Source organism: Balaenoptera acutorostrata, chromosome 6 (assembly GCF_949987535.1).
Source record: "Balaenoptera acutorostrata chromosome 6, mBalAcu1.1, whole genome shotgun sequence".
NCBI lineage: Eukaryota > Metazoa > Chordata > Mammalia > Artiodactyla > Balaenopteridae > Balaenoptera > Balaenoptera acutorostrata.
The window spans coordinates 3295510-3316979 of NC_080069.1; the positions used below are offsets into that span (position 1 = coordinate 3295510).

The 21470-nt window shown below is 44.3% G+C and overlaps 1 protein-coding gene across 4 annotated transcripts in view; it reads right to left on the reverse strand.

The window, feature by feature from the left end:
- LOC103002354 (kynurenine/alpha-aminoadipate aminotransferase, mitochondrial) overlaps positions 1-17837 on the reverse strand; it is a 31371-nt gene extending 13534 nt beyond the window's left edge. The window contains exons 1-9 of one of the 4 annotated variants that reach the window (XM_057549104.1): positions 17741-17837; positions 12544-12653; positions 11845-12013; positions 10731-10863; positions 7787-7861; positions 4002-4211; positions 2898-2963; positions 1571-1653; positions 1051-1147 (exon numbers count right to left, since the gene is read on the reverse strand). In XM_057549104.1, coding sequence (XP_057405087.1) covers positions 1051-1147; positions 1571-1653; positions 2898-2963; positions 4002-4211; positions 7787-7861; positions 10731-10863; positions 11845-12013; positions 12544-12610 — 900 coding nt within the window. In that variant the 5' untranslated portion in view covers positions 12611-12653; positions 17741-17837. Of the gene's footprint in view, positions 1-1050; positions 1148-1570; positions 1654-2897; positions 2964-4001; positions 4212-7786; positions 7862-10730; positions 10864-11844; positions 12014-12543; positions 12923-17740 lie in introns of those variants that run through there. The other 3 variants (XM_057549107.1, XM_057549106.1, XM_057549103.1) reach the window with 3 other exon arrangements.
- Between the last annotated feature and the right edge of the window lie 3633 nt (positions 17838-21470).

The window sequence follows — 21470 nt, forward strand, 5'->3', positions numbered from 1 at the left end:
CCCACTCACTGCAACGAAGAGTAGCCCCCGCTCGCTGCAACTAGAGAAAAGCCCACGCACAGCAACAAAGACCCAACGCAGCCAAAAATAAAAAATAAATAAAATAAAATAAATTAAAAAAAAAAGAAAGTAACACAACATTGTAAAGCAAGTATACTCCAATAAAGATGTTTAAAAAAAAATTAGTTCCAGAAATTGAACAAATGTTATGATAAAAATAAAGAGATAAATTGACAAAAAAACAAACAAATAAACCCCCCCAAAACCACATACAGTCGATACATGAAGTTATACAATATATTCAGAGATTTTCTATCCAAAATGGAAGTTCTAAATGTTGTAAATGGATAGTGAAATTTGGTTGATAACAGATACAGAAAATATGGAAAAAGTCCCCAACTTGATAAAACACGGGGACACGTGCACTTTGTGGAGTGTATAATGTCAAAGAAATGTCCATTCTACATAAACTACACCTTTTGAGTTCTTAGGTAGCAGTCCTGTCCTTATCGTTGGTTCTCAAGATTGCCTTAGGGATGGGTTCAATCATTTCTCAAAGCGTGTGAAGAAATTTATACATTCGCCACAAATAATTTTACTGTATTTAATTAAAATACATTCCAGCCGTTGTTTGTAGGGAGCTTAGCACATGGGCAGTGAAGGCAGACGTCGGGCCACCACGCGGGTCTGGAATCCTTGCTCTCAGATTCCAGGACAACGAAGCTAACGGTGTGTTACTTCACCAAACCTCTTCCGTCCTGTCGAGTCCAACACAGTTTTTATGGGATTCCTGAGCTAGATGCCAGGACACAGATGAATAAGATCTCTGACCCTCAAGGAGCTTGGTCTACACTGTGAAACAGCACCAGGTCCATTCAAATCTCTTTTGCCTTTTAGAGCAAACATCTGCTGTGTGTGGTCTCCTAACTGGAACTAGAGATGCAATCAGTGATTTCTCTCCCTGCCATGTTCACTCAGTCTTATTTGCCAACATCTCTTTGGTTTTATGATCTGATTCAAAAAAATTCCTATTTCCAAAGTTGTCCGTACCTGGGCAAAAGTGCTGGGATGCATTGTTGAAACTTGTATGTGTAAAACAATTCTCTCGATCAAGGGCTTTGGACCAGTTATAAACCCTATTCGCAACCTGCACAAAGAGAGAAAAGGCACAATACCAACCCTGCATTAACAATACCACGTTAGTGATTTCATGGGGGAGAATTTTGTGACCTGGGGACAAACACACTTAGACAGTTAACACATTCTAATAAAACTACTTATTTAAAATACACATTTAAACTTAATTGTACACTTAAAATAGACCATGTATTTCTAAATGTGCTCTTTCGTAGATGTAACCAAAAACCTGACCAGTCCCCCTACAGCTATAATTTAATGGCCAAGTATCTTTGACCACAGGGGACAGATTGGGAGAAAAGCCTGGTATTAATAGTCAGTCAAATGGGGAATACAGGCATCTTAAATGAGAAGAACTGTTTGCACTAAAAGATGCTGAGGTGCAGCCTCTGTCACCTGTAGATGCAGCCTGAAGGCACAGCCAGGGCCTTACCCAGAGGACAGGACTTTGGAAAAGGAGTCAGCTCGGATGACACGCCCATCAATGTCCATGGAGAGAAAAGTCGGTGCCCAGGGCTGGAAATGGAAGAAAAATACTGTTGGTTTGGGAAGTCTGATAGAGACCGTATCCCTACTTTGTGCAGAGAGTGGGGAGGAATGGATTTGGAGAACAGTAGGACAAACATCCTTTTTCTTGTCTTCATCTCAGCCCTTTGAAATGGCGTAAGAACCAGAGATGCATGTTCTTCTATTCGTATCTGCCGATCTTCACGGCTTTTCTGCCAAACACACACACACACGTCCTCTCACTTGCTCACGATGCCACTCCCATGAGTTTAGGGAAACCTCACACAGGACCTCCTTGTCCCAAGGCTTGAGATCCAGGATGAACAGATTTCGAGGAAGGATTCAAGAAAAACTAGTTTGGAAAAGACCAAAACGAAGAGGGCCATCAGCATTCAGGGCTGTTTAGAAAGAGAACGCTGACCCTTAGACCAACTAGAAACACAAAAAAGGTGCAAATGAAGATGAGCAGTGTAGTCAGTGTGCAATGCTGAAACTTCCATATTTACTTCACAAGTAAATGCCAACGAGAAAGGGGGCCATGGTCGTGTTGAAGGTGGGCGGCAGGCAGACGTGGTATTCAGGCAAACTAGATAAAAAGCCAAGAGTTCTGTTTCTTCTCCGTAGATATAAAGTGGGGACTGAGTCCCTGTGTTTGTTCTGTGCAGGCCTGAGAGCAAATACAGTGTTGGATTTTGAGGAATTGGGCATTGGGAGTCTGTACCACTACCGTTGTCTCCTAGGAAACCATGCTCGTTCACAGTGGTGTACGTATATAGTGGGAAGGGATCTAAAAGTCCATCCTTCTGCAGGTAAGTCCCCGGCCCTAAGTGACAGGGATGGCGAGTGGGCAGCATGATGCTAGGAACGCCCCTCCTCTGCCCACCGCCACCTCACTGACTGAGCGCGGCCCTCCTTCTCCTTCAGCCTGGACACAGCTCCCACGTCCTCGGCCCATCAGCCACCCGCAAGAGACCGAGGTTGACACCCAAGGAGACGCCCACTGCATAACCCTGGTACGATGTCGAAGGAGCCACGATCTGGATTTGGAGTCCAGACGACCCTCACCCTTGACTCACTCGACCCTCCACGTGCCTGGCACAGAGAGCCAGCCGCTGTTCTAAAGGTAAGGAATTTCTAGAAAGAGCAGTAATACCAGAGATGAAAATACTCAGCAGCCCGGCTAAACTCAAATCAGCGCAGTAACTTACAGCCACTTATCTACTGATTGTGGGCTGAGTTGACACTGCACTTACCTTGTTGAACTGCATAAAATAGTAAGGATCGTCTTCTATGATGAGGAAGTCATATTTTCTTGCGAGCTAAAAAAGTTAAAGGAGCATATTTATTTCTTCAGATCGCTCGAAGATGAAAATCAGTTGGAATCATAGTTCTTTGTACTCATTCATTCATTCACCCAAGAAGCTACTGAGGGCTCCCTGTCCTAGGAGCAGGATGAAGACAGGAACCAGCCCTGAAAGCTCTGTCCTCAGGGAACTTACGTTCTGGTGGGAAAGACAGAACGAACATGCGCCAGTGGATAGTGAACAGAGGACGATTAGGAGGGAGGCTTTGAGGGCTGGGCGGAAGGTTAAAGAGGGTCATGTTTGAGATAGAGAGAGTGACACGGAAGCTCCAGGAGAGCTCAGGCTGGCAGGAAGGCTCAGGCGTGCAGATGACGGGGGAGAAGATTTTAGACTGAGGGACCAGGGGCAAAGGCCCTGGGGGTGAGAAAATACTTGGCATGTTTAAGGGATAGACGTTTATAGAAGGCATAGGTGTGTAAGGGACGGAAGGAAGGCTGTGTAGCTGCAACAAGAAGGATGTGGGAGACCCTAGCCTGAGAACCAAGGCCCAGGTCGCATCACCGTGTGTGGCAGGTGAAGGACTCTCATCTTTTAAGTGCGGGGAAGCAGCTGGAGAAGGGCTTGTAGATCTACACTTGAGCAGGAAGGACGCCACGAGCGGGGGAGGAGCTGTGAGGAGGGGGGCAGTCACAGGGCCCGGGAGGGCGGGCGGCTGAGGGGACGGTGGGTTTGGATAACGTTGGTGGTGGGAGCCACGGGATGGATTGGAGGTGGGGATGAGGGGAAGACAGAAGGAAGAGAGGGGAGGAAGAGGTGAGTTTAACACTACACCAACCGTAACATCTCTTTCAACCAAAATATCAATTAAAGGGAAAGGAAAACCTCATAGTCAGCAAGAGCATAATAGTTTCTTTAAATTCATGGGGACCCTTTTATTAAAAATCATCTTCCTTGAGAGCGAGAGGCTAATCAGAGAAGGAACTTGCAGAGCACTCTTCTAAGGGGTCAGAAAGAAACAAGAGCACAGCCACGGAACCCATTCTTTGAAAATACCTCATAGATTTCCTTTTTGCGGTTAGTTGTTAATGAGTTCCCGGCAGGGTTGTTGCCATTTGGGACAGTATAAAGAAATTTGGGGGTGTTTTTCTCGGGGTTCTTTGAATCTTCTGGTTTCCATCTGGAAAGTATTTCTCTGAGGGAGTCTGGAATAATCCCGTGCTCATCACTGGAAATGTTAATCATGTTGCAGCCCAGAGGCTGCACCTGTGGAGGACAGGAGGAAAGAAAACCCAAGACTCAGACATGATACAAAATATCCTAGTCACTGGTTCTTACAGTAACGAAAATATTACCATTTATACCCTTAAACACAAACCTGCACTCAGCCCTACACCCAAGGGCTGAGGTTGTATTTTCTGATTCCATTGTTGCCCTGGTTAAGCTTCCATTATGGTTCAAAAATATCTCCTGTCAATTCCTAGAGGAAGGGTGGACTTCCCTGCTCATATATGTCAGGCTTGGCCAGGGGTCTGGCTTTGGTCAATGAATTGCGTGCAGAAGTGATGGGTGTTCCTTCCAAGCAGAAGCTTTAAATCCCAGCTTGTGTCTCTCGTTCCCTGTCCCCTCTGCTCTAAGACTGGCAGCGGTCCAGATGATGCTGCTTCTGTCACTCTGGGGCCTGGGATGAAGATGGCCTGGCACAGAGCTCGGGGGCCTGACCGTGGACACGGCATGTGAGAGAAAGACAGGACTTTGCAGCCATAGGCCAGTGAGATAAGGAGTCAGCTATTCCACAGCATAACCCAGCCTCTTCTGACTGTATCATCTTTATAATTATGGTTAGAACTGCTTCATAAAATGGGAGTTTATTAAGGAATTTTTTTACAAAGTAAATTAATCATATAAAGCATCTGTGATGCTAATACGTAAAATAGTTGTAAGCAGAGGTGATATTAAAAATATTGGACAAGTGGTGTAGCATGGGCACTTCAGATACATCCTATAGGCCCCATGCCAGGCCAGCATTAGCTCTGTACCATGGGGGGTTCAGGGTGGTCTTAGGAGAGGGGCCAGGGGAGCCAGGGAGCATAATGGCAGTGGCTCATCAAGGCATGTGGAAGTATTTCAATACTGTACCAACTGCAGAGGCTGAAGTTCAAAGTAGTGGCCTTGCTTATAGACACAGTTTTATAAAAGTCTTGTATTTTTATGTTGTATGTTCATAAAGAAAAAATTGGGACTTATTAAATAACAACCAAAGGAAACCATCAACAAAATGAAAAGACAACCTACAGACTGGGAGAAAATATTTGCAAACAATGCAACTGACGAGGGATTAACTTCCAAAGTATACAAACAGCTCATACAACTCAATATCAAAAAACAAAAAAGCAAAAAATAAACAACCCAATCAAAAAATGGACAGAAGACTGAAGTAGACATTTCTCCAAAGAAGACATACAGATGGCCAACAGGCACATGACAAGATGTTCAACATCCATAATTATTAGAGAAATGCAAATGAAAACTACAATGAGGTACCACCTCAAATGAGTCAGAATGCCCATCATCAGAAAGTCTACAAATAATAAATGCTGGAGAGGGTGTGGAGAAAAGGGCCTCTGACATTGTTGGTGGGAATGTAAATTGGTATAGCCACTATGGAGAACAGTATGGAGGTTCCTTAAAAGACTAAAAGTAGAGTTACCATATGACCCAGCAATCCCACTCCTGGGCATATATATGGAGAAAAGTATAATTCAAAAAGATACATGCATCCTAATGTTCATAGCAGCACTATTGACAATAGTCAAGACATGGAAGCAACTTAAAATGTCCATCAACAGATGAATGGATAAAGAAAATATGGTACATATATACAATGGACTATTACTCAGACATAAAAAAGAATGAAATAATGCCATTTGCAGCAACATGGATGGACCTAGAGATTATCATACTAAGTGAAGTAAGTCGGAGAAAGACAAACATCATATGATAGCACTTATATGTGGAGTCTAAGACAAGGATACAAATGAACTTATTTACAAAACAAACAGACTCACAGACATAGAAAACAAACTCATGGTTACTAAAGGGGAAAGGTGGGGAGGGATAAATTAGGAGTTCGGGATTAACATATACATACTACAATATATAAAATAAATAAACAGCAAGTTCCTACTGTATAGCACAGGGAAGTATATACTCAATATCTTGTAATAACCTATCATGCAAAAGAATGTGAAAAAGAACAGATATATATATATCTGAATCACTTTGCTGTATACCTGAAACTAACATGACATTGTAAATAAACTATATTTCAGTAAAAATTAAGAAAAAAACCCAATAATTGAGTGAAGTTCTCAGAAAAAAAATGCAAACACATATATGAGTAGTCAAATGTAGACTTATGCACTAAGTGAGAATAATCCAGACCCTACTTATGGCAAATTTAAAAGGTCTTAGACTTTAAAAACACATCTACATGAATAAAACGAGTTGATATTGGGCCATGAGATAAACACACATGGACCGTCATTATATTCCCTCACAGTGTGGCATTGGTTTCTGTTTGGGCGTGTGAAAACGTGTGTGCATTGTGCTATTTACATAGACACAAGTTTTACATTTACAGGCATTGTGTAATCTTACATCTTTGGAGTTTAGGAAAATAATGAATAATTAGTATCCAATGATTAAGGCCATTATTTTACTTTAGTTTTAAAAATTGTGGTAAAATATATATAACAAAAAATCTGCCATTTTAACGTGTGGGATTCAGTGGCATTAATTACGTTCATAATGTGTGCATCTCTCACTATCAATTTCCAAAATCTTTTCATCACTCCAAACAGAAACCCTGTAGTCATTAAGCAACAACTCCCCATTTCCCCTTCCCCCAGGCCCTGGTAACCTCTCATCAACTTTCTGTCTCTATGAATTTGCCTATTTTTGATATTTAGTACAAGTGGAATCATACAATATTTGTCCTTTTGTGTCTGGCTTCTTTCTTTGAGCCCCTGCAGTGATGGGCAGTGCTTTACTCCTCAGAGAGCTGGTAAGGCTGATGGTTAGACAGTTGTTACATTGAGTTGAAATTGTTTTCCTGTAGTTTCCATCCTTTGGTTCCAGTTGTATGAACCTGAGGACATGCACAGACAAATCTAACTCCTCTGTCACGTGGCTAGCTTTAATGTACTTGAGGACAATTCTCATGCCCCCGTGGAGTCTTCTCTTTCTGCAGAAAAGAGCATAGTTCCTAAAACAATTCAACCTATGGTATTATTTCCGTTTGTTTGTTCACTCTGGTCGCTCTTCTCCGACTGTGCTCCAGTCTGTACTCACATCGACCCAAAAGTATTGTGCCCCCGACAGTGGTGTGTTCTGACCAGGGTACAGCAGAGCAGGTGATCCGACTCCTCGTTCTGGATATCAGAGTCCCACTAATTAACACTGGAGAGGAAAGTCCTAATCATACCATGCTACTGTACGGTTATTCTCCATTGACATATGGTCATCCTTAGGCGTGTGGTAATATAGATGGTAGTGAAAAAACGTCTTTGTAAATTAAGTCACATTTCAGGTGAAATATTAAGGAATCTGGACATGATTTTGCACAACCCAATTTTAGCACCCCTACATTTAGACTTTGTAAGAAGAAATGTATAAAGCAGAGGGTACATTTCACATATTTTACATATATTAATGATTCTCCCGTTTAAGAAGAAAGATGCTATTTTATGTTTCAGTGGACAGATAATTCTCAAGGTGCAGTGGTTTCTTCTTATTTGTTATAAGAAAGAGAGTGGCCTTTTGTAGAAATGTGTACTCACAGCATGAATTGTTCCTGAATAAATAGGTTCATTTACGAGGATATTATCTCCAGGATTAATGATCATTTCAAATACCTAAAAAAAGAAGCATAGGTTAGCTTGGTTAGTTTGGTTTCCAGTCTTAGAAGCCACCACCCCCCCTCTTTTTTTTTGGTTTGGGCTCACTAGGATTCTAGAGAAGGAGTTGGCAAGTTTTCTGTAAATGCCAGATGGGATGTATTTTGTGAGCCCCGGTGTCTCCATTGCAACTACTCATCTCTGCCTCAAGGTGAGAAAGCATCCGTAGACAATACATCAGCCGATGGTGTGGCTGAGTTCCAGTAAAGCTCTATTTACAGAATCAGACAAGGACTGGCTTGGCTCTCAAGCCACAGTTTGCAAACCTCCATTCTAGGTTTAAAAAATATATATATATATATAACTGGTTTGGCTCCTAAAATTCATGTATTCCTTCTTTGAATAATTTAAAAATCTTTGCTCTAAGCCAGGACCTATGGAGGTAAACTGATGAGTATAGCGGGATGGTTTTTACCCTCATGGAGGTGCTAGCCCACTGAAAGCTAGATTCTAATCAAATAATGACTCAGATAAATGCATATGTAAAATCAGTGATAGGCGCTATTACGTATAGATGCCAATGCTCTAAGTGCTCATTGTAGGAGGACTTGGGCACTCAGGGAACTTAGAGCAATCAGGGGAGGCTTCCCTGAGGAAGTGATGAGTAGGAGGAGGGGTGACAATACCTACACAGTTTGAGAAACTGAAAGAATCCTGTGGCTTGAGGTGGAGTGTGAAGAGGAGAGTGGAAGGAGGTCAGAGGGAAGTGGGCAGAGAGCGTCCCAGGGAGGCCTTTGGGCCAAGTGAGCCCAGTGAGAATTTTAAGTAGAGGGCGGGACCAGGGAGTCAGGTGACCAGACAGGCATTTGAGAAAGTCGTTCTGGCTGCAAACTCAAGGTATCAAAAAGGAATGAGAGGGCTTCCCTGGTAGCAGAGTGGTTGAGAATCCGCCTGCCAATGCAGGGGACACGGGTTCGAGCCCTGGTCTGGGAAGATCCCACATGCCGTGGAGCAACTGGGCCTGTGAGCCACAACTACTGAGCCTGCGCGTCTGGAGCCTGTGCTCCGCAGCAAGAGAGGCCGCGACAGTGAGTGGCCCCCGCTCGCTGCAACTAAAGAAAGCCCTCGCACAGAAATGAAGACCCAACACAGCCATAAATAAATAAATTTAAAAAAAAAAAGGAATGAGAGTACAGGTGGAGTCTGGGAAGTTTTTAGGCTCATTTGGGAGGTTTTTTGCTGCAGTCCTTGGGAAAGGTAAGGGTGGTCTGGATGGGGTGATGATGGCGGGGCTGGAGAGAACTGAGCGGCATTTAGGAAATCAGAACCAGCAGACGTAACTGTGGACTGAGGGGGCGCGAGGAAGGAGAGGTGTCAGGAGGGACCCCTGGATTTCTGGCTGTGCAGGTGGGGAGGTGGTGGGAGGGGTGCCACTGACTGAAAAATACCCCCAACGCTGTCTGTTCTGAGGGAGGAGCAGGTGAGTGTGCTTTGGTCCATCCCAGGCTGGATCAGGTGGGTGGCTGGCTGCGTGGATGTGCAGGGAGCCTGGAGTTAATGGCATGGACGTGATCGCCTGGGTGCGATGCCCAGGGAAGGTGTGTGTGTGAAGGGGAAGGAGGTGTGGGGGCCCAGCCTCACGGGGCTCCCATACATTAATATCCATCCTGGAGAACAAAGTGGGAGAAATATTAAACCAGATTCCCAGGAGGCTTCTGTAACAAGCATGGCTATAAGCCACTGAGTTACTGATGCATTTGGCCATCTATGCTATCTTCCTCTTTGATATGACTGATGCTGCAACAGGCAAAGAAGAAACTTTCTTGTGCATCTTTCTGGAAAAAAGAAAGGCACATAGTGTTCTTTCCTAAGAAAAGAAATTCACCAAAGTCCTTTTTTTTCCCTACTTGTCTGGGGCATCACAAATATTTCTCTTCAACAATAAAACTGAAACAGCAGCTAATCCTTTTGTTTTTCCTAATTAAGTCCAAAAAGAGGGAGGAAAATTATAGTCTTATTACTTTAATACGTTATTATGTAATAATATTTTAATTAAAATTCATTAAAACTAACCAGCTTTCACATTTACATAAAAAAGAAGAGCAAGAAAGCTACTCTGCTTTGAGATAAACAAGAGTCATACTTGCATCTAGATGTGAGGACTGAATATAGAGCCTCTTTATCCAGGACTAATTATTCATGAAAAAGAAAAGAAAAAAAATAGATGAAACAGAGAACCATATATGCAGTCTCTTTATCGGGGGACCCCCCCCCGCCCAGTGGTGGTTACCTCTGTGGAGTCCCTGGAACCCAGGAGAGAGGCAGAGAGACAGAGAGAGAGAGAGAGGGAAAGAGAGAGAGAAAGTAACCCAGAGGAGAAGTCAGCCGCAGACACAGACGTATACGTAGACGTGGAGAAGCACATCCAAGAGGGAGTCAGGCTACAAGAGGCAGCCAGCACAGACGATGACACCAGCAGACACACAAAGGAATGACGTTTCATCTCAGGGGTATCAGGATACACCCTCGAAGAATTTAAAAGTCATGCATTGATATGTCATAACCACAAACATAACTGAAATGTAGCCTGAATCTCCGAGCTAGATGAAACTAAGCAGCGCTCACTAAGCTGCAGGTGGGGGTTGAGTTCTCCCTGAACAGGAATCTTGTCCTAATGACTCAGAGCTCTGGGTCATTGATGGTGGGATCTCTGTTTAAGAGAAATCAGGTTGGTGAATGTCTTTAAGTTCCACTTATGATTCTAGGTGAAGACAAGGAAGCCTTCGTAACCCACAGAACACGATGCTCTGTGGCTAAGGGAGAGATGGCCATCTGGGTGAACGTAGTATTTGATTCTTCCCGCGGGTGCCTTTCCCTCCAGTCTTACCTTACAGAGACCTTCTTGGCTGCCACATGTGACACACATGTCCATTTGTCCTTGGCTGGGTGGATAATGGATGGTGGGAGGATTATGCAATTTTACTTGTAACTGTTTCAGCCAGGATAACAGCTCTGGGAGTCTAAAGCATAAAATGCATTTAAAAATTGACAGTAGTGAAAGTCATAATAATAGTAGACAGGGGCTAAATGGTGGCTTTATAGCAGGCACTTTAAAGGTCCTCAAATGCTTTTTGCCAATATTAATATCTTTACTTAAAAGACAAGGCAACAGACTTAGAGATTAAGAAATCCACATAAAGTTAATCAGCTGGTGATTAAAAGAGCTGAGATTTGAATCTACAGCTTTCTCATTCCAAAGCCTGTACTTTTTCTTTTACGTTAGAGCACTCACTGCGTAATTAATTTTTTGTTTCCCTTAGGGAGATTTCTGTAGGATACCTAAAGTGCAGGTTCAGTAAGTTCTTTCCATCACGGAAAGAAAAGCCTAGGTATACATTGTATACAATACAATTCTTATGCACCCAACATGAATTATTCTTCAATCACAGAGCAAACAGGCTTTAATAAAGTATAATTCATAGACACTCTCTAAGTTACCCTTTATCACTGGAAGAAGACCAGCTAAGGAAAGCTTTAGAATATGTGTTCCAGTTGCCTTTATGAGATTAAACACATCTGAACTGAGGGCAACACCCTTACATAGCTGCCTGTTTAGAAAGGGAACATAATCATTAAAAAATTTCCCCAGGACTTAAACTGGCTACTTCCTGGGTCATCCATTTCCTCCTTTCTCCTACCTGGTTCTTCACCTAGCTATCGTCTCTCTCTCTCTCTCTTTTATTCCAGTCTTAGCTCAAATGGTATCTACTTTCAAAAGCCTTCTCTCCCTCTCCTAGTCATATAAGGTTGAGAAGCAGTCACTAGGGGTCTTAAGCATTCAGTATTATTGCTGCTATTAATTATTCTTCTAAAGCTCTTCCCCAAACCTTCCTCACTGCTGAATACCCAGTTAAAAAACACACACGTCACTTTATCAGCGGGCTGTAGAATACTGCTCATGAAAATGAACCAACAAGGTTACATTATCTACTGATCAGTACCCAGCACTCTGCGAATACTGCAGTGCTCTCTTCATCATCTCTTCATCAAATTGGATGGTCTCTTTGTTGTCTGTGGTGATAACCGCGGTCTTGAAAGGGAACGTGTTGGGGTTTGGTGCTCCAGTCGCCAGGGAGAGGACAGATTTCGATGACTTGCCCAGTAGCTCAGCTACAACAAATAAGGAGGAGAAGAAGAAACACTTTCAGTGAAGACTTTCCTAAACAGAGATGGTTCAGCATGTTGCATTAAAGTCAGTAAAACTTTAAAGTGTAACGATTTCTAGTGATAGAATGCTAGTCCGAAAGAAACATAGAAGATGCCTTTTTTTGTGGACCGACCTCACCGGTGGAGGAACTAAGGAAGAGACACGTGCATCTAAGAAGGCAGAGTGATCAGGCAGACAAGCCAAGGGCCACAGTAACAGAAAACGGTTTTCCACTCGGCCCGTCCCTGCCCGGCTCCGCGCGCACCCCGCTCTGTCCCGCGAACCCGCCCTCCCCACTCCGCACGCGCCCGCACGCTGAGCCGAACCCCGACTCGTGTGCCCGGAAGCGGCCACAGTGTGTCCACATCGGCCTGCCCTCGTGCCCGTTCCAGCGCGGCTTCTGTGCCAGGTCTGCGCAGAGCCGGGCTCAGGCCGCCCCGAGCAGCTCTGCGGGGACCGTCCCCTCCAGTGGGCGAGCAGGGCCGTGACTCACTCATGACTCGAATGGCAGAAGGCTTCCTGGCCGCGCTCGCAGCCGTGATGAACCGTGTGTAATTCATTCTCGGATTCCAAGCGGCAAGCCCCGCCTTAGGTGGTTGAAGACTAGGAAAACCAAGGATCCGCGCCAATCCTGCCCCCTAACGCCTGCAAGGCCGCCTCTGCTGTCCCCCGCGTGTGGTCCGGCGCGCGGAGCCAGGAGAGGCCGCCGAAGGCCCGGCTGGTGGCTGCGCGAGAGCCTGGTTAGGATCCGGCCTGGCGCGTAGCGGGACTGGCAAAGTCCACGGGCAGGTTAGGATGCGGGCCCCTCCCGCCCTGCGCGACGCGGCCTATGGCCACCGGCCGCCCCTCCCGCGGGTTTCCAGCCCTGTGACCACGCCTCCAGGCCCTGCAGCACGCCCTCTGGCCTCGCCCCTCCTGGCCGATCCCCACCCGGGCCGGGCATCCAGTGCGTCCCCGCCCCCGGCAGCGCCTCGCGGCCCGTCCCGCCTTCCACGCCCGCAGACTGGTCTCCGCCCCAGGCCTCGGCTCCGCCTGGAGACCTGGCCGCGCGCCTCCAACCTGGCCATCTGTCTTGGCGCAGGAGGCGCGGGGAGGCTGGCCGCCTGCCTGAACCAGGGCCTGAGTCAATTTAAAACCCAGTCTGACTCCTGACCCTGCAGCTGGAGTCGCCGCAGGAAAGCGCCGGGTTGGCCGGGGCGCCGGCGGGGATCTCCCCGAGGGGCTGGTGGAGGGGCCTGAGTGCTCTGTGCCCAGGTCCTCGAGGGCCAGCCGCACGGCCTGGCTGCCTGAGCAACAGGGCGCTAAACTCTCCTCTCAGAAGGGTAACTGTAGACAGTCTCCTGGGGAGTCACCAAAGCGACGCGGGTGATTTCCAGCGCCACTGTTTCCAAGATCTGAGCGTTTTAGAGTGAGGGTGGAGTGTTGATAGAAATTTTGGGAGAATCACTCTGAGGGTCTCCTCAAATTTTAGTGTCTCCCCTCCGCTTGGGTTTTTTTACCACTCAGTGTAGATTTAGGTTGCAAGTGTCGATGCAAAAAGATGCCCGTCTTTGGGGCCAGCACCTTGTCCCCTTTTCTCACAGAATAAGCCCGTCCTCCCACTCCCACCAGCTTTAGCCGTGATGTCTCCTTCCTGAATCACCCAAATGGAAGGCACAGGGTTCCCTGTGAGCCCTGAATGAGAGAAGATTTGGAGACAATCTCTCTTTTTTAATTCTTAAATGGGTATTAAAGGATCATTTCTTTTCACCAATTTCCACCCTGGATTCATTCGTTCGGTAAACATTATTGAGTTCTTCCTGCATGAGTGAGTATTGACCCTCAGCCCAGGGCTTTCTTAGACATAAATAGTTTGGTCTTGGAGACACTTCTGCCCTTAGTAGGTCCTGGCAACCACAGGATAAGACAACCCAGGGAAATCTTTATGCCCTCAGCTGAGGAACACAGGGAATATCATTAGTAAAGCTACTAGAAACCCAAGAGGGGATGGAGTTCTGGATTCAGAGACTTCAAGTGGTTTAAATCGGGGGTCCCCAACTCCCAGGCCACGGGCCAGTACCGGTCCATGGCCTGTTAGGAACCAGGCCGCACAGCAGGAGGTGAGGGGCGGGCCATTGAGTGAAGCTCCATCTGTATTTACAGCTGCTCTGCATCGCTCACATTACCGCCTGAGCTCCGCCTCCTGTCAGATGAGTGGCATTAGATTCTCACGGGAGCGTGAACCCTACTGTGAACTGTGCATGCGAGGGATCTAGGTTGTGCGCTCCTTATGGGAATCTAATGCCTGATGGTCTGAGGTGGAGCTGAGGTGGTGCTAGTGCTGGGGAGCGGCTGCAAATACAGATCATCATTAGCAGAGAGGTTTGACTGCACAGAGACCATCATAAATCAACTGCTTGCAGGCTTATATCAAAACTCTATCAGTGAGTGGCAAGTGACAAGCTGCATCTGGTGCAGGCTTTATAGTGGCAAGTGAGTTGATGTACTTCAATTGTACAGCTGCAGCTGGTGGCAGGCTATAAGTCAGAATCTGACGCTTATTTTAGTCCGTGTGTGGCCCGCCCATTATTTTATTTACCACTTCCATCCGTGCCTCTTTCCTGCACTGCACACTTGTCTCAGTCACAGTTTTGGTAAGCCCACAAGCTAATGCTAGCCAAAATGAGTGAAAAACAAACGTTGCTGGAGAGCTTCTTTGAAAAAGGGGAAAGACCCAATGATGAGACAGCAGAAGACTCTTAAGACTGCTAACAAGAAGCAAGCTGCATTTAAAATAAAATACCGAGTCCTACTTAAATTACGGGTTCATCGCAACAGGTGATTCACATTCTCCAAGCCCGCTTTATATAATATGTGGCTACCGGCTATCCAATGAAGCCATGAAACCTTCAAAACTGCTTCGTCACTTGGAGACCAAGCACCCTGCATTAAAAGACAAGGCTTTGGAGTTTTTCAAAAGAAAAAAACATGAACATGAAGAACAGAAGCAGTTACTGAAGGCCACCACTTCATCACATGTGTCTGCGCTGAGAGCATCATTCTTAGGGGCTAACCGCATGGCTAAAGCTAAGAAGCCCTTTACTGTTGGTGAAGAGTTGATCCTGCCTGCTGCTGAGGACATTTGTCGTGAACTTTTAGGAGAGGCTGCAGTTCAAAAGGTGGCACGTGTTCCTCTTTTGGCTAGCACCATAACTAGAAGAATTGACGAAATAGCAGAGGATATTGAGGCACAATTGTTAGTCACCATGGTACACAATCCAGGTTGACGAGTCTACCGCTGTTGACAACAAGGCAACAGTGCTTGTTTTTGTGCGATATGTGTTTCAGGAGGATGTGCCTGAGGATATGTTTTGTGCGCTTTTGTTGCCAACCGACACCACAGCACAGCTGCAGAACTAGTCAAGTCTTTGAATGATTACATATCAGGAAAACGGAATTGGTCGTTTTGTGTCGGTATGTGCACAGACATAACGGCTGCCATGACTGGACAGCTTTCTGGTTCCACTACTCGGGTCAAAGAGGTCGCTTCTGAACGTGAGTCCACGCACTGTGTCATCGAAGAGAAATGCTGGCTAGCTGAAAAATGTCACCTGGATTTAACAACGTTTTGCAGGATGTGAATAAAATTATCAACCACGTTAAAGTACATGCCCTTAACTCACGTCTGTTCGTGCAGCTCTGTGAGGATTTGAACACAGAGCACCCACGTCTTCTCTTATACACAGAAGTGAGATGGCTTTCTAAAGGTAGATCACTGGCCAGAGTTTCTGAGTTACGAGAGCCACTCCAGAGATTTCTTTTAGAAGAACAGTCACCACTGGCAGCACATTTCAGTGACACAGAATGGGTCGCAAAACTTGCTTCCTTGTGTGACATATTCAACCTGCTCAACGACATCAATCTGTCACTTCAGGGGAGAACGACAACTGTGTTCAAGTCTGCAGATAAAGTGGCTGCATTCAAAGCTGAACTGGAATTATGGGGGCGACGAGTAAACATTGGGATTTTTGACATGTTTCAAACATTAGCAGAGATTTTGAAAGAGACTGAGCCAGGGCCGCCTTTCTCCCAGCCGGTACATGATCACCTATCACAGCTTTCAATAGAGTTTGAGCGTTACTTCCCAACCACAAAAGACCCCCGAACTGGGAAGGAATGGATCCGCGACCCATTTGTGAAGAAGCCAGGTGAATCAACTTTGTCCGTGCTAGAAGAGGATCAACTGCTTGAGATCGCAAGTGACGGTGGCCTTAAAAGTATGTTTGAGACAATTTCAAATCTCCATACGTTCTGGATTAAAGTCAAGGCGGGATATCCTGAGATTGCCACAAAAGCACTGAAAAGCCGGCTTCCCTTTCCAGCATCCCATCCTTGTGAAGCGGGCTTTTCTGCAGTGATGGCCCCCAAAACGAGATCGCCGAGTAGAGTGGACATAGCAACACACTTCGGGTGTCACTGTCTCCCATCACCCCCAGATGGGACCATCTAGTTGCAGGAAGACAAGCTCAGGACTCCCACTGATTCTGCATTATGGTGAGTTGTATAATTATTTCATTATATATTACAGTGTAATAATAGTAGAAATAAAGTGCAAAATAAATGTAATGAGCTTGAATCGTCCCGAAACCACCCCCCTGACCCTGGTCTGTGGAAAAATCGTCTTCCACGAAACTGGTCTCTTGTACCAAAAAGGATGGGGACCGCTGTTTTAAATCCCACTTAATGATTTGCCAGCTGGGTATTTTGCACAATGTACTTAATCTTTCTGGGCGTCCGTTTGCTCACAGGGCTGTGGGCAGGATTAAATCAGAGAATCTCTGAAGCTTCTCAGCACAGTGGCCTGGTCATTGTAAAAGCATTCAGTGACTGTTAGCTGTTGTTACAAATAGTAACAATGTTCTTAGCAAAACTTAAGGACTCAGCCTCCAAATGGAAATTTTTAAGGCAAATTATGTCCTTAGTTAATTCGTGTACACAATTAAGAATCTTTGTGAGGTTATCTATTTTAAAAAGTGTTGCCTCTGAATGTTCCTAGAAATTAGCTCAAGAAGCTCTAACATCTAACTAAGTTAGAGACCGTAGTTTATTATGAAATAAAACTAGAGATACTGATGTTACTAGAGACTTCAGGATTTTTCTCCCCCTTTTAATTAGTGTGGTTCCCTTAGATACTTAATACAACTTAAACTTCTTCTCTTTGTCAGTAGGAACCTGTTTGGTGAAAGGTGTTTGGTGTTCTGAGCCAAGAAAAAAAGTAAAGTTTAGCCTTTGTAGCCGTATTCATGCACAGATCTGTGCTTATACTATTTATTACATACAGACATTTTTTTAAAGTGTGGAACTCATCCCCTGACCGCCCCCCCCCACACACTTCCAATCAATGGTAACAAAACTAAAGGAGACAAAACTAAAGAGATTTCAGGCCAGCTCGTCATAAGTTGCAGGCTCTCGAGCTTCATGGGTTTGCTGAATTTTCTACTTGGCTGCTGGAGTTGGACAGGTGAGAGGCTGAGGGTGCTGATTCGTTATGAGGTGGTGATGATTTAGGTCAGGTAGGGAGGCAGAGAAGTGGCCCATCAGGGCGGCTACTGGAACGCAGGGGACCTGAGGGTTGTGCTTAGAAAATGCAGGCAGAGAATGGCCAGAGTGGTGGGAAAGGGTAGGCAAGGGCTAAGTTGGGGACAGCTTACCTGACAATCAGAAGCTGAAAACTGAAGAGACAGTTGATTGCCAGAGAAATCCAACAGACCAGACTTTGAAATTGTCAGGAGCAACCGCAGAAGGAGTTCTTTGCTGGGTGTGGGGTGAGTGAGCAAGGTCACAGCTCAGGCTGCCTTTTAAAGACTTGGCTTAGGACTCCTGGGGACAGAATGTATGAAAGTGCCAGGGCTTGTGGACCCAGTCATGCTCTAAACATTTATTGAATGCTTCCTCTGTGCTGGGGGCTGTAACACCTTTAAAGAGATGACGGAGACCAGCCACAGGTCTGGAGGCTGGAAGTGCCGGATGAAGGTGTCAGCAGGGGTGGTTCTCCCTGAGACCTGTGACCAGGAATCTGTTCCAGGCCTCTCGACTAGATGCTGGTGGTTTGCTGGTAATATTTTTAAAAATTTATTTATTATATTTATTTATTTTTGGCTGCACTGGGTCTTTGTTGCTGCGCACGGGCTTTCTCTAGTTGCGGCGAGCGGGGGCCACTCTTCGCTGCGGTGCGCAGGCTTCTCTTTGCGGTGGCTTCAACTGTTGTGGAGCACGGGCTCTAGGTGTGTGGGCTCCGTAGTTGTGGCACACGGGCTCAGCAGTTGTGGCTCTCGGGCTCTAGAGCACAGGCTCAGTAGTTGTGGCGCACAGGTCAATCTGCTGTGGGGCATGTGGGATCCTCCCGGACCAGGGCTTGAACCTGTGTCCCCTGCATTGGCAGGCAGATTCTTAACCACTGTGCCACCAGGTAAGGCCGTTGGTAATTTTTAATGTTCCTTGGCTTGTGTCGCATCACCCTGATCTGTGTCTTCATCTTCACTTGGCATCTCCCTGTTGTGTGCAGGTCCCTGTTTTCAAACTTCTTTTTTTTTAAATAAGAACACCAGTCACATTAGACTAGGGCTCACCTTCATTGCCTCATGTTAACTTGGTTACCTCTGCAAGGGCTCTATCTTCAAATAAGGTCACATTCCTAGGTACTGGGAGTTAAGACTCCAAAGTATCTTTTTTTAAAATTGAAGTATAGTTAATTTGCAATTTTGGGTAGTTTCAAGTGTGCAGCAAAGTGATTCAGTTAAACATATATATTCTTTTCAGATTCTTTTTCATTATAGGTTTTTAAAAAATGTTGAGTATAGACCCTTGTGCTATACAGTAGGAACTTATTTTATATATAGTAGTGTATATATTTTAATCCCAAACTCCTAATCTATGCCCCTGCTATCTGCTTTAGTAAGCATAAGTTTGTTTTCCATGTCTCTGAGTCTACTTCAGTTTTGTAAATAAGTTCATTTGTGTAATTTTTTAAGATTCCACATAAAGTGATATCATATAATATCTGTCATCCACTGTCTGACTTATTTCACTTAGTATGATAATCTCCAGGTCCATCCATATTACTGCAAATGGAATTATTTCATTCTCTTTTATGGCTGAGTAATATTCCATTGTATATATATATATCATATCTTCTTTATCCATTCATCCATCAATGGACACTTAGGTTGCCTCCATGTTTTGGCTATTGGAAATTGTGCTGTTGTGAAGATTAGGATGCATATATCTTTCCAAATTAGGTTTTCTCTGGATATATGTCCACTAGTGGGATTGCTGGATCATATGGTAGCTCTACTTTCAGTTTATTAAGGAACCTCCATACTGTTCTCCATAGTGACTGCACCAATTCACACTCCCACCAACAGTGTAGGAGGGTTTCCTTTTCTCCACACCCTCTCCAGCATTTATTATTTGTAGACTTTTAATGGTGGCCAGTCTGACTGTTGTGAGGTGATACCTCATTGTAGTTTTGGTTTGCATTTCTCTAATAATTAGCTATGTTGAGCATCTTTTCATGTGCCTTTGAGTTTATTTCTGTATATGGTGTTAGAGAATGCTCTAATTTCATTCTTTTACATGTAGCTGTCCAGGTTTCCCAGCACCACATGTTGAAGAGACTGTATTTTCTCCATTGTATATTCTTGCTTCCTTTGTCATAGATTAATTGACCATAAGTGAGTGGGTTTACTTCTGGTTTTCTGTTCTGTTCCATTGATCTATATGTCTGTTTTTCTGCCAGTACCATACTTTTTTGATGACTGTAGCTTTGTAATGTAGTTTGAAGTCAGGGAGCATGAGTCCTTCAGCTTCATTCTTCTTTCTCAAGATTCTTTTGGCTATTTGGGGTCTTTTGTGTTGCCATATAAATTAAACAATTTTTTGTTCTGATTCTGTGAAAATGCCATTGGTAATTTGATAGAGATTGCATTGAATCTGTAGATTGCCTTGGATGGTATGATCATTTTAACAACATTGATGCTTCCAAATCAAGAATCTGCTATATCTTTCCATCCGTTTGTGTCGTCTTCAGTTTCTTTCATCAGCATCTTAAAGTGTTCAGAGTAGAGGTTTTTGCCTCCTTAGTAGGTTTATTCATAGGTATCTTAATCTTTTTGATGGAGTGGTAAATGGGATTGTTTTCTTAATTACTCTTTCCAATATTTTGTTGTTAGTGTATAGAAATTCAACAGATTTTTGTATATTAATTTTGTATCCATCAACTTTGCTGAATTCATTGATGAACTGTAGTAGTTTTCTGGTAGCATCTTTTGGATTTTCTACTTATAGTAACATGTCAACTGCAAGGAGTGACAGGTTTACTTCTTCTTTTCCAATTTGGATTCCTTTTATTTATTTTTCTTCTCTGATTGCTGTGGCTAGGACTTGCAAAACTATGTTGAATAAATGTGGCAAGAGTGGGCATCCTTGTCTTGTTCCTGATCTTAGAGGAAATGCTTTCAGCTTTTCAGCGTTGAGTATGATGTTAGCTGTGGGTTTGTCCTATATGGCCTTTATTATGTTGAGGTGTGTTCACTCTATGTCCATTTTCTGAAGAGTGTTTCTCATAAATGTATATTGAATTTTATCAAAAACTTTTTCTGCATTTATTAAGATGATCATATGGCTTTTATTCTTCAATTTGTTAATGTGATATATCACATTGATTGATTTCCAGATATTGAAAATCCTAGGATCCCTGGGATAAATCCACTTGATCATGGTGTACAATCTTTTTAATGTATTGTTGGAGTTGATTTGCTAGTATTTTGTTGAGAATTTTTGTATCTGTGTTCATCAGTGATAATAGCCTGTAGTTTTCTTCTTTTTTTCATATCTTTGTTTGATTTTGGTGTCAGGGTGATGGTGGCCTCATAGAATGAGTTTGAAAGTGCTTCTTCCTCTGCAGTTTTTGGAATAATTTCAGAAGGATAGGTGTTAACTCTTCTCTAAATGTTTGGTAGAATTCACCTCCCTCCCTCCCTCCCTTCCTTCCTTACTTCCTTCTTTCTTTCCTTCCTTCCTTCTCTTTTGTACTTTGGACAGTACTCATATTTGTTATCTGTAGGAAGTTTGGGTCAGGTAAGAGCATAGTTGGTTTTATCCAAAGTGGAAAACTATGGTGGTGGCCTTTTGAAAGTGATAGAAGGCAGTGTGGTGTGGTGAGTGATCATGGCTTTGGAATCAGACTGCCTGGTTTCAAATCTTAGCTTTATCACTTACACTCTGTGTGTACTTGGACAAATTACTTAACCTCTTTATATCACCTAGGCTGTAAAATAGGTGGAAAATGTTACCTATTTCATAGGCTTATTATGAATATTAAATGTATAATATGCTTTGCAGTGTCTGATATATAAGTGCTAGTAAATGTCAGGTGTTTTC